This window comes from Chiloscyllium plagiosum, unplaced genomic scaffold (assembly GCF_037043375.1).
Source record: "Chiloscyllium plagiosum isolate Xiang-an unplaced genomic scaffold, Cpla_swu_hap1 HiC_scaffold_32, whole genome shotgun sequence".
NCBI lineage: Eukaryota > Metazoa > Chordata > Chondrichthyes > Orectolobiformes > Hemiscylliidae > Chiloscyllium > Chiloscyllium plagiosum.
This window is the reverse complement of record NW_028270170.1, coordinates 24665741-24679672: the sequence shown is the minus strand read 5'-3', so window position 1 is coordinate 24679672 and position 13932 is coordinate 24665741. Positions and strand designations below refer to the sequence as shown.

At 39.9% G+C, this 13932-nt stretch overlaps 1 protein-coding gene across 2 annotated transcripts in view; it reads right to left on the bottom strand.

The window, feature by feature from the left end:
- LOC122539931 (neurabin-2-like) overlaps positions 1-13932 on the bottom strand; it is a 223942-nt gene that overhangs the window by 24894 nt on the left and 185116 nt on the right. For both annotated transcript variants that reach the window (XM_043675131.2, XM_043675130.2), the window contains exons 8-9: positions 6551-6604; positions 1378-1607 (exon numbers count right to left, since the gene is read on the bottom strand). In XM_043675131.2, the coding sequence (XP_043531066.2) occupies positions 1378-1607; positions 6551-6604 (284 nt within the window). The remainder of the gene's footprint in view (positions 1-1377; positions 1608-6550; positions 6605-13932) is intronic.

Genomic DNA, 13932 nt, shown 5'->3' with positions numbered 1-13932 from the left:
TCATAAATGATTTGGAGGTGCCAGTGTTGGACTGGTGTGGACAAGGTTATAGGCCAACAGGTTTATTTGGAAGCACTAGCTTTCGAGGCACTGCCTCTTTAGCAGGTGGTTGTGCCACAATGTATGATTATTAACTTTCTCATAAATGAACAGGTAAGTAACTTTGCTAAATTAGTGAACAATAAGATATGATGTTATCATGTTTAGTATTTATCTGCTTATAACCATAATAATGCCTCTCATGTGTAACTGTGCCTATCTGCTATACTGCCAAGATGTTTTCATGAGTATGTTCATCACATGATTTTCCAAGGAACTATCAAACTATCAAACTAAACTAAACTCCTTACCCAAAGAGTGTAGAATCAGCACATTGTATATGTACTCATAAAGAGGCTAATCCCAAACAATGTTTTTAGCATCCAAATGGTGTCAATGATCAAAATATTGACAACTGTACCCTCAGATGTCCAGTTGTAATAGAACTGATCTTTCATCACTAGACATTGCTGTGTATTTCCATCCTTTCCTGTTTTACTTTAAAATTTTCACAATTTGCATTTTTTCTCGATCACGTAATAGCCATTCCCCATGTATAAGAATAAGGATTTAAGCCTCTGTTCATAGTTCCAATTGAGGCCTTTTTAAATATTGTAATCTAATCAGTTTGAAAATGACTGACGTCTCATGATTTTTGTCATTTGTGGCAACTGATAAACCAAGTGAACAGGACAGCAAACGTTAGCTGCTGTGAAAGATTAGCCAACTTTTGTGGGCTTCAGCACATTAGTTGTATGGAGAGCAGTTTAGGAACCGCTTAGAAGCACTGATAGTGATTTGTAAAGCATGGGAGTTCATGGAAAGCACAAAGCATTTTCCTGCTTATGCTTTAAAAAGTGGAATATTTTAACCATGATTTATTATCTTCTTTGGGCACCAAAACCAATCCTTATTTTTTTGATAAATACAAGCACTCTCCATATCAGATTAATTGGGGTTGAATTTTTCATCTTCACCACCTGGACAGCAACGTGGTGGTTTCAGTCACTCATCTGTTGAATAATGTGATTTTCAGTCCATTTATCAGAACGTTAATCAAAAGCAGGGACCCACTCCATTCAATCAACAGCCAGTTGGTGAAAATGAAAATCTCCATTAGTGTAATTATACACAGTCCAAAAACGTGCAGGTCAGGTGAATTGGTCATGCTAAATTGCCCGTAGTGTTAGGTGCAGGGGTAAATGTAGGGGAATGGGTCTGGGTGGGTTGCGCTTCGGTGGGTCGGTGTGGACTTGTTGGGCTGAAGGGCCTGCTTCCACACTGTAAGTAATCTAATCTAATCTAATCTAATTTTTACAGGAGTGGGACTTTGCTTACTTCTGTTGGTACTCCTTGATCAAGCGTTTTGCTTTGCTGTACTTTCTCTCTAGGGCCTGGTATTGAGCCTGGGTCTCTTTCAGATGTTCGTCCACAGCTTGACAAAGTGTTTGGGCCTCCATCCAGTAACTCTCGAGCTTCTCCATACGTTCCTTGTTTTCCTCAACACTCTGCTCCAGCTGGGCCTTCTCCATTCGCCAACGCATTTTTTCCTGTTCTGTTGAATGAAGCTGAATGGACATGAAAAGAAAACAGGAAGATAGACATTGGTTTAGTCAGAAGCATCATGTAGTGTGGTAACCACCAAAGAAAGCTACTTTCTCATTCAAAAGGAAATATCCAGTAAAGACTGTATTCTAATAATTAGTTCTAATAATAAATGAGTTATATCAGATTTACAAATGGAAGAATCAATATAGAATTTACTTCCACTGTATACTAAGTTTGGAATGCTTATTAACAGGTTCACAAGCAATTTTTTAATTGAGCTATTTTGACAAAGCCATTGACTTCTACAAAATAAGCAGATTAAAGATTTTATTAGAAAACATACTAGACATTAATGCATTTAGTAATAAGGTAAAAGCAGCTCATGGGGCACTTTCAACACACCCGACGAGGTGTGGAATGTAATGTTAATGATATGAAAATCCCAAATTGAAAAAAAATTCAGACTAAGAGGGTTCTAAGGAGACCTAACTGATGAAAGTTATATTGAATATAATTTTATGTTGTAATACAGAACGGATGCTAAAGATTCCAGATAGGCCATCAGATAAATGAAGAAGTGCTCGTAATTGTAAAAGCTAAAAGGAACTTTAGAAGTGATGTCCAGAAACAAAATGTCAGTATTTCAGCCATTTGATCAGAACAGAAAAGTTACACAAATCTCCTTCAGATGTCAAGGTGGAGGACAGCTGAAAGAGGGTTCAATCTTGGCATGACAGATGATGGATACCACAGAGAGATGACAGTGAGCTGCAGAGAATGTGCAGACAATGGCCAAATCTGCTTACCTGTGATTTGAGGTGTTCAGCTTTGCAATTTTACTGAATGGTGTTACATGGACCTTTGAAAGGTGCTCAATACAACAAACTGTTGGATGTGTGAGAGGTCATGGAGTAAAAAGTACAGTTATCAGCATGGATACAAAACTGGCTGAGTGGTAGGAAGTAGAAAATAATGGTTGATGGGTATTTTTCAGATTAGTGGTAGGTTTGTAGTGGAACTTCCCAGACTCTTGCTTTTCCTGATATATATTAATGATCTAGATTCTTGAAGTGCAGGGGACAATGCCAAAATGTGCAAACAATATAAAGCTTGGAAACGTAAACTATGAAGAGGACAGTGTAGAATTTCAAAAGGATGCTTACAGGTTGGTGGAGGGGCAGATAGGTAGCAGATGAAATTCAATGCAGAGAAGTTTGAAGTGATACATTTTGGCTGAAAAAAACATGGAGACAATATAAAATTGAGGTTACGACTCTAAAATGTGCAGGAGCAGAGAGACTTGGATGTTTATGTACATCAGTAATTGACGGCAAGATACACAAAGGGCACAGCTAATAAAATAAATAGTCCCTCAAGCATTATTAATCGTGTCATAAAATACAACTGTAAGGCAGTAACGTAGAACCTGTAGTAGACACTAGTGAGACCTTAGCTGCAGTACTGTGTACAGTTTTGGGCACCACACTTTAGGAAGGATATGAGTGCAGAGGGAGCTTGTACATCTTACAAAACAGTTTGCAAGAATTGTTCCATGGATGAGTAATTTCAGTTATAAGTACAGATTGAAGAGGTTAGGACTCTTCTCTTTGGAAAAGGAGAAGGCTAAGAGGGGATTTGATAATGTTTTCAAAATTATGTGGACTCAACAGTGAATTGGGAGAAAGTGGTTTCCACTCAGAGAAAGGTTTCGGAATGAGGGATCACAGACTTAAAAGTGATTTGCAAAAGAAGTAAGTGGGATGGGGGAATTTTTTTTTTCACATGCTAAGTGGTTCAGGTCTGAAAGGCACTGCCTGAAAGAGCTGTGGCAGTAGGTTCAATTGAGATATTCTCGAGGGCATTTGAAGATTATTTGCTCAGAATTAATGTGTAGGTTGCAGGGAAAGGGTGAGAGAATGGCACTATGTCGTTCTGGTCATTCAGAGAGCCTGTCCTCACACAATGACTCCTTCTACACAATTCCATAATTCTGCACCTGTGATTTACTGCCAATTGATTCCATTGGTGGGTCAATGTGCTGTAAGCACCTGAGAAGATTCTACACAACAAATTACACGTACTGCATGTTCAGCTGCATGTCAAATGGTATTTCTCTGTCAATTGCAGAAATTTTCTGATCAATCTCTGCAGAGATACTACTATACACCACTGAAGTAGGTGGGATTTGAACCCAGGCCTCCTGACTCAGAGATAGAGACATTACTATTGCATCACAAGAGTCCAAGATGTAGATGGAGGGCATTGATTGGATGTTTAAATGAACCGATATAAAGGGAGACTGCTACATAAGCTGAGTGGTATCAGGAGATATACATGTTTTGTTGAAAATCGCAATATTCAACATTTGTGAATCAATATATCCCAAGTAAACACCAGCTTTGGATCCATCCTTCACAAACCTGCCTTTCAGGAGTATTACTGACATTATCCACACGAGTTCATCTTTGAAGGAAGCAAATATACAAATCACAGAGCCCCATCTGACTCCTAGAATACAATTAGCCTGTCAGTGCTTCCTAACCTATTGCAGGGACACAAGCAAGAGATGCTAGTGTCACTGTTCATTTATGTCCAAACAGATTGGAAACATGTTATATTTTATTCTAATCTTTTCAGCTGCATGCAAGAGTGATTCAATTACAGAGACGTGTGGATAAAGCATTGCAAATAGCAAGCAGACGAGTATTTGCATATTGGAATATGATGTAATTCCTATTAATGGGTTTTATCAGATCTGTATTTAAGTGGGCATCACTATACTTTGACAGGAATAACATATATTGTTAAAAAAAAAGCAGTGAGCTAATTATTGCAGTTTGACAAGAGAGATGTCTATACACCAAATAGAAGGCTCTGCAATTCTGGTATTCAGAAATAATGAAATCTATACACAAATTTATACACAGTCATACAACTATGTCAGAAGGAAGGGGAATTTCTGCCTCATATTACAAGAAATATATTTCAGTGAACCAAGTTAGACATTGAGGCATCATGGAACCAGCCAAGAAGTTGCAAGTAGAATTTAATGCAAACTTGATGTTTTTCTTTTGGCTGCATGTTTTTCCTGGTTCTACTTAATATCTCAGAGATCCAGAATTCTGTTTAATAAAGACAAGCTGCATGGAGGGAAAGAAACAGATGAATACATGGAGGAAACTAATGATAGAGATACAAAAAAGGTCTGTGAAGTTGAAATTTACTGGAGTCCAGTTTTGCCAATATATATGCAATGATGAAGAATTTCTGTTCATCAATACCCAATGCTAGGCACCCTGTCTCAAGTTCCAGGGACAATTTTATTGAGTAAATAGGATGGGTCTCTGACCTACTCAATTGTGCATCAGCAGTGGGGTGCAATCTAGAGTTGTCTGAAGGTCTGACTACACAATAGTAAATATTTAAAATGTCATTCATGTTTTGAATGCAACTGTGGAGACTGGCCAAGAATTCAATTACAAACTAAAATGAGGATGAATTTCTCTGCAGCTTGGTCTGTTTTTCCCGTTCGACGCCTATCTTCCTCTATAGACTTGCTAAGTAGCTGCTTCCAGCAGCTACCTTTTCCTCTGTGTTTCCTTTCAACAAAAGCTAACTTCTGTAGTGTCCTTCTGCACTCTCGCTACCAGAAAGCAGGTCCAAATCACTGCACCGTGACCTCCAGCATAGGTCGGGTGAGGAGGTAGGTCCTAAATCCAAATCAGACAGGACAAGGATCAAATCTTGCCCTGAGGGCACCAATCTGATTCAACCCAGCCATCCAGCTGGACTCAATGACCCCAAGTGGACCAGAAAGCTCTGGCAACACACACATTTACATACATTGTGTAGTATGGAAGTATAAATTGTTTCAGTGGAGTCTCCAATTTTCTTTACATCACATAACTGACCAAGAATTTTTCCAAGCCTGACCACCTAGCTGTCCTGAAAATGTAATGCCAATGAGTGCAACTTTACAAGCACCATGTACAACATCATACGTAAATTAGATGCCAGGTGGTGTGGAGGGAGTGTTCATGTGGCAAGTCGCCAGATGTATGTGCAATAGCTGGCACAGTGAGATGGAACCACACAGGTGCCAGGTCACTGTAGCTGAGATGGTATCTTCACTTTGCGGCAGGGGGTTGAAATGACAACTTTAATGATCTAACATACTGAAGAAGAGCAATGGGAATATGTCAGGTCATATGGGATGCCCTGGGGAGTCTGTCGCTGAACAGTCTTGTGTATTATGTCCTGCTCCAACCTTAAGGCTTTATGAAAACAGAGACCATTCTGTCAAGATGGGCCAGATAGGCCATTCTGCCAACACAGTCGTAGCACTGACCAAATTGTGCAGGCCTCTCCAGACAGCTCTCTCACTCATAGCTGCCCAGGAAACTCAGACAATTAATGTCATGGTTTAGCAGGCCAATTTAGACAAGGCCCGAAAAACAGGAGATATGTCTGAACTTTAAGGTTGTTTTAGATATTGCCGCAGCGAGGACAGATAATCAATACATTCAAATATCTCACAAATAAATGTCTGATCCACAGCAATGTCATTGTCCTATTAAAACAACGGATAATTTTGACCTATACTTTTCAATTTCTGTAGTCGATTCATGTTGAGGTGAGCTATAGTTCAGAACAGATTGTAGATCTGAAATTCTAGTGTATTTGAAATATATTAAAATCTGACAATATTTAAATCTTTAAATTAACAATGACAACATCCACAATCACAGACCTCTTCCATTTTGATGCAGTTCATGAAATTAAACACTTTTAAAATAACCTTCTGGTGAGAGTGCATACTATATAGATTTCAGAAAAGCTCAATAAAGCTCATCAAGTGCAACATGCATTTTTACATGCTAGCCATTTCTTCAACAACAAAAATGACTGACAAATAATGTAACATCTTGCAAACATCAATGTCACCGGGAAACAGAAAACGTACCTTTCTTTTCAGCTGCTGAATCTCCGCTTCTGTTACAGCGTGCTTTATTTGAAGCTGATGATTAAAAACAAACCATATTATTATTGATAGCACATGTTGGATTTTTATGTTTATTCATTTGTCTTTTCAATTTCAGATAATACAATTTGCCAAGTCACTTAAAACCAAAACTGTTAAAATACTGGGACCAAAAAGTGCACGGCCTTCCAATCAATACAAGAAGTTGTCAACATTGCAAAATCAAATTATTTTGGACTGTAGGTGATTGTTGGGGTGGTGGGGAAGGTGATGATTTGGATTGGCAGGCTGGAGTAGATTGGGTAAGGAATGATTTCAGCAGCAACTGTAGCCAAGATACATTTAATATTGAGCCTTGAACCTCACTTCAATTAGACCTGGGGTGGCACGGTGGCTCAGTGGTTTGCACTGCTGCATCACAGCAACAGGAACCCAGGTTCAATTCCAGCCTCGGGCGACTGTCTGTGTGGAGTTTGCACATTCTGTGTGGGTTTCCTCCCAGTGCTCTGGTTTACTCCTACAATCTAGAGATGTGCAGGCCGGGTGAATTGCCCACAGTATTATGTACATTAGTCAGGGGTAAATGAAGGGCGGTGGGTTACTCATCGGAGGGTCGGTGTGGACTTTTTCAGCTGAAGGGCCTGTTTCCATACTGTAGGGTATCTAATCTAAGAGCTTTAGACACTTTCGGAACTCCATGTAGCTTGCAAAGGTGGATCCTAGGAATGAAGGGGTGATCAGGGGAGGAGAGGCAATTGAGATGGGAGGTGATTGGGAGAACAATTTGTGGTCCAAGATCTAGGAAGTTAGTCTGGAGGAGTGGGAGGCAATCAGGAGGAGAAGGTGATGTGGGAAAGGAAAGGGGGAATGGAGAAGAGCTGGGACTGGTCTTCTGAGAATCATGGGATTGACAGCAGCACTCAAATTACTTCCAGCTGCCATTTCCAATGAAATGTTGACTTTGAAATAATTATTCAGATTGCTTCTTTCAGGGCCACTACTTTGATCCCATATAGATTCAGTTACCTTGATCTGGGGCAGGTAGAGTGGCTGGGTTATGTTTAACTCATTATCTTGAGCATGTCCTGAAAGGGGCATTAGACTCCCAATCTGTGAATGTCTTTATTGTTTACAGTTCTGACAATTTATTCATTACTCTCTGGTGAGAGTGTGGGAAGACCACAATTCAGATCCACAAGACCTAAACTGAATTGACCAGATAGTGCGGTAGTTATCACATTACAGCTTGCAGGTGTCCAGCTGCCTTAGATTTTGAGTTGTTTTACAAGACATGAGTAATGGAATGCTGCTGCAAGATTTAAAAGATTGCAACTGGTTTTAGTCAAGAAACAAGAACCTGCATTTTAAAAGGTTTTTCTATAAATGCAGGGGGCATCACAGCACATCTCTTGCAGAAAGATATTGGGTGTACAGTTGAAAATGAAATATTTTTTGAGTGATGGGTAAAGATTAGGGGAAGTGGGATTGATAGGGTTGTTCTTCTAAACACTAATAAAGACACAACTGGACAAACAACACTATTCCACATTGTAAAATTTTATAATTATTAACCATTATCTAACCTGATAACAAGGAGTGATAGAAGCTGTGAATTATTTTCTGCAAAAGGTAACTGATGCCACATCAATTGCTAATTTTAAATGTGAGATCCCACAGATCTTTAGTAAGCAAAGACATGAAAAGACATGGCCAATGCAGGTATCAGGATCAGTTATGACTCATTGAATCATGTAACAGGCTTGAGGGGCTAATTGTTCCCATGTAATTCTCAACTTTTATTTTTTTTGAAATTATTGTGTAGTCCATAAGATGCTAGAGCAAGTTATAACAAGAGAACTGCAAAATCAATCATGGTTGATAAACTTGGTTAGCTAAAGATTAAAGATTCTGATTTCAAAAAGATGCCTGCTGTGTATCAGATGATCAGTGTAATGTTATCTTTATTTTAACTGTGATTATTATTTCAGTTGGAAAAGTTTTTAGCAGTAAGTACATTTAAGAATGGATTAGCAACCCTATAGAGTACAGTAATATCACTGGGAGCCCCAAAGACATTATTTCTTAATAGCGGAGTTAAGGGCAGATAATGCTTCTTCCATGGATGCTCTCAATAATCCCAGAAATTCAGAGTGCCCCAATGGAGTGGGCTGTCTTTTCTGGCTCAAAGGATCCAGCTGGGAACATAGGAAATAGAATGGGCATGATTGATCATCTACTTGTACTTTTTTATATACTCCATTATCTCCATATCCCTTGATGTTAATACTCTCCAGAAAAGCATGAATTCTCATCTTGAACATGCTCATTGATTGAGCTCCCACAGCCTTCTTGAGTTGAGAATTCCAAAAATTCACCATCACCTGAGTGACAAAATACCTCCACAGTATGAAATGGACTGTCCCTTAATCTGAGATTTTGTCCCTTTGTTCGAGACTTATCCTATCCACAGTTACCTTGTCAGGCCTTGGAAGAAACTTGTAAGTTTTGTGGACATCACCTTTCATTCTTTCAAACTGCAGAGAATACAGTCTCAGTTTCCTCAAAATACAATCCCGCCAACCCAAGTCTTATTTGGTGGATCTCTGTTGCATTTCCTTTATAGCAAGTACACTCTTCCTTAGCTAAGCAGACCAAGACTGTACACAGTATGGTAGGTGCAGTCTCACGAAGGCTCTAAAACAATTGCAGGAAACCATCACCACTCCTGCTTTCAAATTGCCTTGTGAAGAAGGCCAACATACCTTCGGAAGGTACACAGGGCTCATTAGCATCATGAGATTTGCTATTCTGCAGACCAGTGGTCATGCTCAGCTAGTGCACTGTACTAGTGACAAGTCACAACTGAGAACACTGGATGCTACTGTTTCCCAGCAAGGTAGCATTGACTTCCTTGTGTTTGTACATATAGCAAAAACGATGCAAGAACTCTGCAGCGGATTCATCACAGATGTCAAAGCAAGACCCAAACTAGACCCAAGATTCCCCTGCAACACAGTGAGTTGTCCTCCATATTTTATTCAAGCTGTTTCTGCACTTGTACTGGTTAGGGAAGCATTGGACCAATTCTGCAGCCAACTCCAATAATGTACATCAAGAGTACATAAAGGAAAATTAAGAAGAACACATTTGCATCAAACCCTGTAGATGCTATCCACAATCAACAAATTTTGTGGCAGAAAATGGATGGATGCAAAAAACAGTTGCAGACATCCTGCTTAATTTTCAAATTGATGTTGCTGATCATACAGCCCCTGCAGGTTACAGCAAGAGTTCCAACAGGAGAACCTGATACCTCCCCATGGCATTCAATAGCAATAGCATCACTATGCTCCACCATTAACATCCCATAAGTCACCACTGAAAGTCAACTGGACGACTTAGATGGATATGACCGCAGATCAGATCTGAGTATTCTGCAGAGTGTCTAACTTCCTAACTCCTCAAAACCTCACTTCAACATATTAGGCACAAGTCATGTGTGCAATGGAATACTCTCCACTCACGAGGATGGAGGAACACTAAAGCCATTCCAAAGGCTTGACACTATTAAGGTGAAAGCATTCTACTTGATTAAATCCTCATCCAGTAAATATAACATCAAACCCTTTCACTCTGGTTGAATAAATTAGATGCCCTGCAGCAATTCGTCAAGATTTCTTTGGCAGCACCTTCAAAAACCATGATTTCTACCAAACCGAAAGTCAAAAAGCAGTAGGTGCATGGAAACATCAGCATGTCTAAATTCTATCCAAGTCACACACTAATGGACATATAACATTGTTCCTCAATCAGCAATGGTCATGATGTTGGAATTGCCCACCCAGCGGCATTATGGGAACTCTATCACTACACAATCTGGAATGCTTCAAAGAAATGGGTAACCATCACTTTCTCTGGGCAATAGTAGTGCTCATTCCACCAATGCATCACAAGAATGAATCATTCAACAAAATAGCTTTAGATTCACAAGTTACTCAGCTATGAACGCGTCACTGTTAAACCAGATTCCAGCGTTATCCATTATGAATACTTCCACAACCAAATTGTCTATTATTTGATAACTAGTATGGGCACTTGATTTGTACAGCTGATAAAGATTTTTTAGCTACTTTTCCAACTTCTTGTATGATACCTTAGGACTTGTTACCAGACAAAAGGCCACGTACCTGTCTATAGTACAGCGGCACCCCGTGTCTGCGTGGGTTTCCTCCGGGTGCTCCGGTTTCCTCCCACAGTCCAAAGATGTGCAGGCTAGGTGAATTGGCCATGCTAAATTGCCCGTAGTGTTAGGTAAAGGTGTTAATGTAGGGGAATGGGTGGTTGCGCTTCGGTGGGTCGGTGTGGACCTGTTGGGCCGAAGGGCCTGTTTCCACACTGTAAGTAATCTAATCTAATCGCCCTGCAAAAATAAGTGTGGATTTTTCTCTTGATCATTCACTTCTCCATTCTCTTTCACCCTTTGTGATTTTATATACTGCCAGACTTCATAAACTTAGCATGTATCAAAAGTGAGTTTAATTATTGCCTCAGTCTACATGTCCTTACCTCAGGGCCAAATCCCACCTGATCCAGAGGTATACAATAACATTCTAAACAGTCTAATTAGAAAATATCTATATCTGTGTCCAACAGAGGTTACTAAGTATTTGCAGCTCTAGCCAATTTCCTACTCCGTAAACGAGAGACACTAAAATCGGAAGCCTAGTTCAGGTTAGCTATTTGTTGAATGAATTCTCTGACCCATTACCAAAGACCAGTTCCTTCATACAATGGATCTATCTGCCAATTGTGATAATTGTTACAAAGGCACTTTATATTTACTATTGTTTGGAGGACTTGAAGAATTGTGGGAAATGGATTTAATTCAGATTTTGAGGAAACTCCTGATATTTGAAAAGAAAAGCCCTCTTGTTGAGTTCAGGGTTAAAATTATATGTTCGTTTGAAAGAATGGTTGAAAGAGCACCTCACTGTTGCATTTCCTGATCAAGCTATGTCTATCAGATTTCAGAGAAAATGCTACGTGATTAGTGACTGGACCATACATGTTCGAACATCAATGCAATCGACTCCAGATTCTATACTTTTCCTTTTAGGTAAAAGTAAAAAGTTGTCAGAGGATCATATGGCTGCTCTCTCATTCAAGAGACATGATTGGTGGTGAGTTTAACCTGCAAGTACTGCCAGGCATCACTCTGCATCGCAAACGAGGCAACTGAGCTAACCACGACTTTTCAAGTATAATCCATTTATTTTTCAGAAATCCATTTTCTGCACAGAAATCTGTTGACTTTTTTCTCTTTCCCAAAGGCTGTGTGTATGGTTTTGACAAGTTTAGAGGGATAAGCATTTATACTTCTATATTATTGACTGTTTATACTAACTAATTACTGCATCTTCACTGAATAAATTTTGTTTTGATAATAAGTACATGTTTGTGTTTATTAAGAAATATGGTTCATAGATATTATTGTTTAAGATCTGATATATAAACAAGTATTCAATTTGCATACTGGCTGCAGGAAAGAAGTTTTTCTATTTTAAGTCATGGAGTAGTCAGATCAGAGCAATGATGCACTCTTCTCGCCTCAGTTAAAATTCAATGTACGTTTGGTTTATTCGTTCCTAAGAAGGGGCGGCATGGTGGCTCAGTGGTTAGCACTGCTGCCTCACAGCGCCAGGGACCTGGGTTCGACTCCACCCTCGGGTGACTGTCTGTGTGGAGTTTGCACATTCTCCCTGTGTCTGCGTGGGCTTCCTCCAGGTACTCTGGTTTCCTCCCACAATCCAAAGATGTGCTGGTTAGGTGAATTGGCCATGCTAAATTGCCCATAGTGTTAGGTGCATTAGTCAGGGGTAAATGTAGGGTAAGGGAATGGGCCTGGACGGGTTACACTTCGGAGGGTCGGTGTGGACTTGTTGGGCCGAAGGGCCTGTTCCATACTGTAGGGAATCAAATCTATCTAATCATATATGCATCGCTGGTAAGTCCAGCATTTATTGCCCTTCCCTAATTGCCTTTGAGAAAGTGGTAGCGAGCACTCTTCTACAGCTATGCAATTTCTGTGGTGTGATTCACCCACCCTGCTGTTAGGAAGGAAGGTATAAAATTCTAATCCAGAGAAAGTGAAGGAATGATGATGTTGTTCCAAATCAGGAAGATCTGTGGCTCGAAGGGGAGTTTGCAGGTGGTGGTACCCCAATGCAACTTCTTCATTCTTCATTTCATTTAGAGGTCATGGATTTTGGAAGTTGTTTTTGAAGGAGGCTGCAGTGCATTTTGCCTGGGTACACTGCTGCGATTGTTTCTGGTCAATAATAACTCCCAGGATAATGGTGGTAGAGTTTTGAGCGAAGGCATTGCTATTGAATAGCATTACCAGAAGTTAGTATTATCATGATATCATGTGGTTGACCATCTTACAAATTCCTTATTGAGTACACTAGATGGCGTCATGTACTAGAACACTAACATTGAGTCATACAGCATGGAAACAGACCCTTAGGTTCAACCAGTCACATTGACCATGTTCTCAATATAAACTGGTCCAACACTTCTGCATTTGGCCCATATCCTTCCAAGCCTTTCCTATTCATGTACCAGTCCAATGTCTTTTGAATGTTGCAACTGTATCTGCATCCACCACTTCCTCTGGCAGTTCATTCCACATACAAACCAGCCTCTGGGTGAAAAAGTTGCCCCTCAAGTTCCTTTTAAATCTTTCATCTTCACCTTAAAAATATGCCCCCTAGTTTTGAACTCCCCCATCTTATGGAAAGGACCCATGCTCTTCACCTTATCTATGCTCCTCATGATTTTATAAACCTCTGTAAGGTCACCCCTCAACCACCTACGCTCCAGTTAATAAAATTCCAGCCTATCCAGTCAATTTTTAAACTCAAACTTTCCATTTCCACCAACATCCTGGTAAATGTTTTTTGAACCCTCTCCAGTTTAATAATATCCTTCCACAACAGGGCAACCAGAACTGCACAAAGTACTCTAGAAAAGGCCTCACCAATGTGATGTACAACCTCAACATGACATCCTAACTCCGAAATCAAATGGAAAAGCCAGGTTCTCTAATCACCCCTGAACTCTTTTTTTTTTAAACAGAACCTTCTCAGGCAAGCAGAAGGTGTAACACCTGTCCTGTTACATTCTCACTCCTCACAGTCCAAGGTCCCAAATTTGCTTTCATTTTCCTTTTGCTGAGCTTCAGTACATATTCCTTAATGCTATGGAGATTAAGTGCGGATTGGGCGACTATTTCACAGAACACTCCCATTTATTTCACATTGATGACGCAGAGTTTCCAGTAGTATGGCATTTTAATTTGCCAA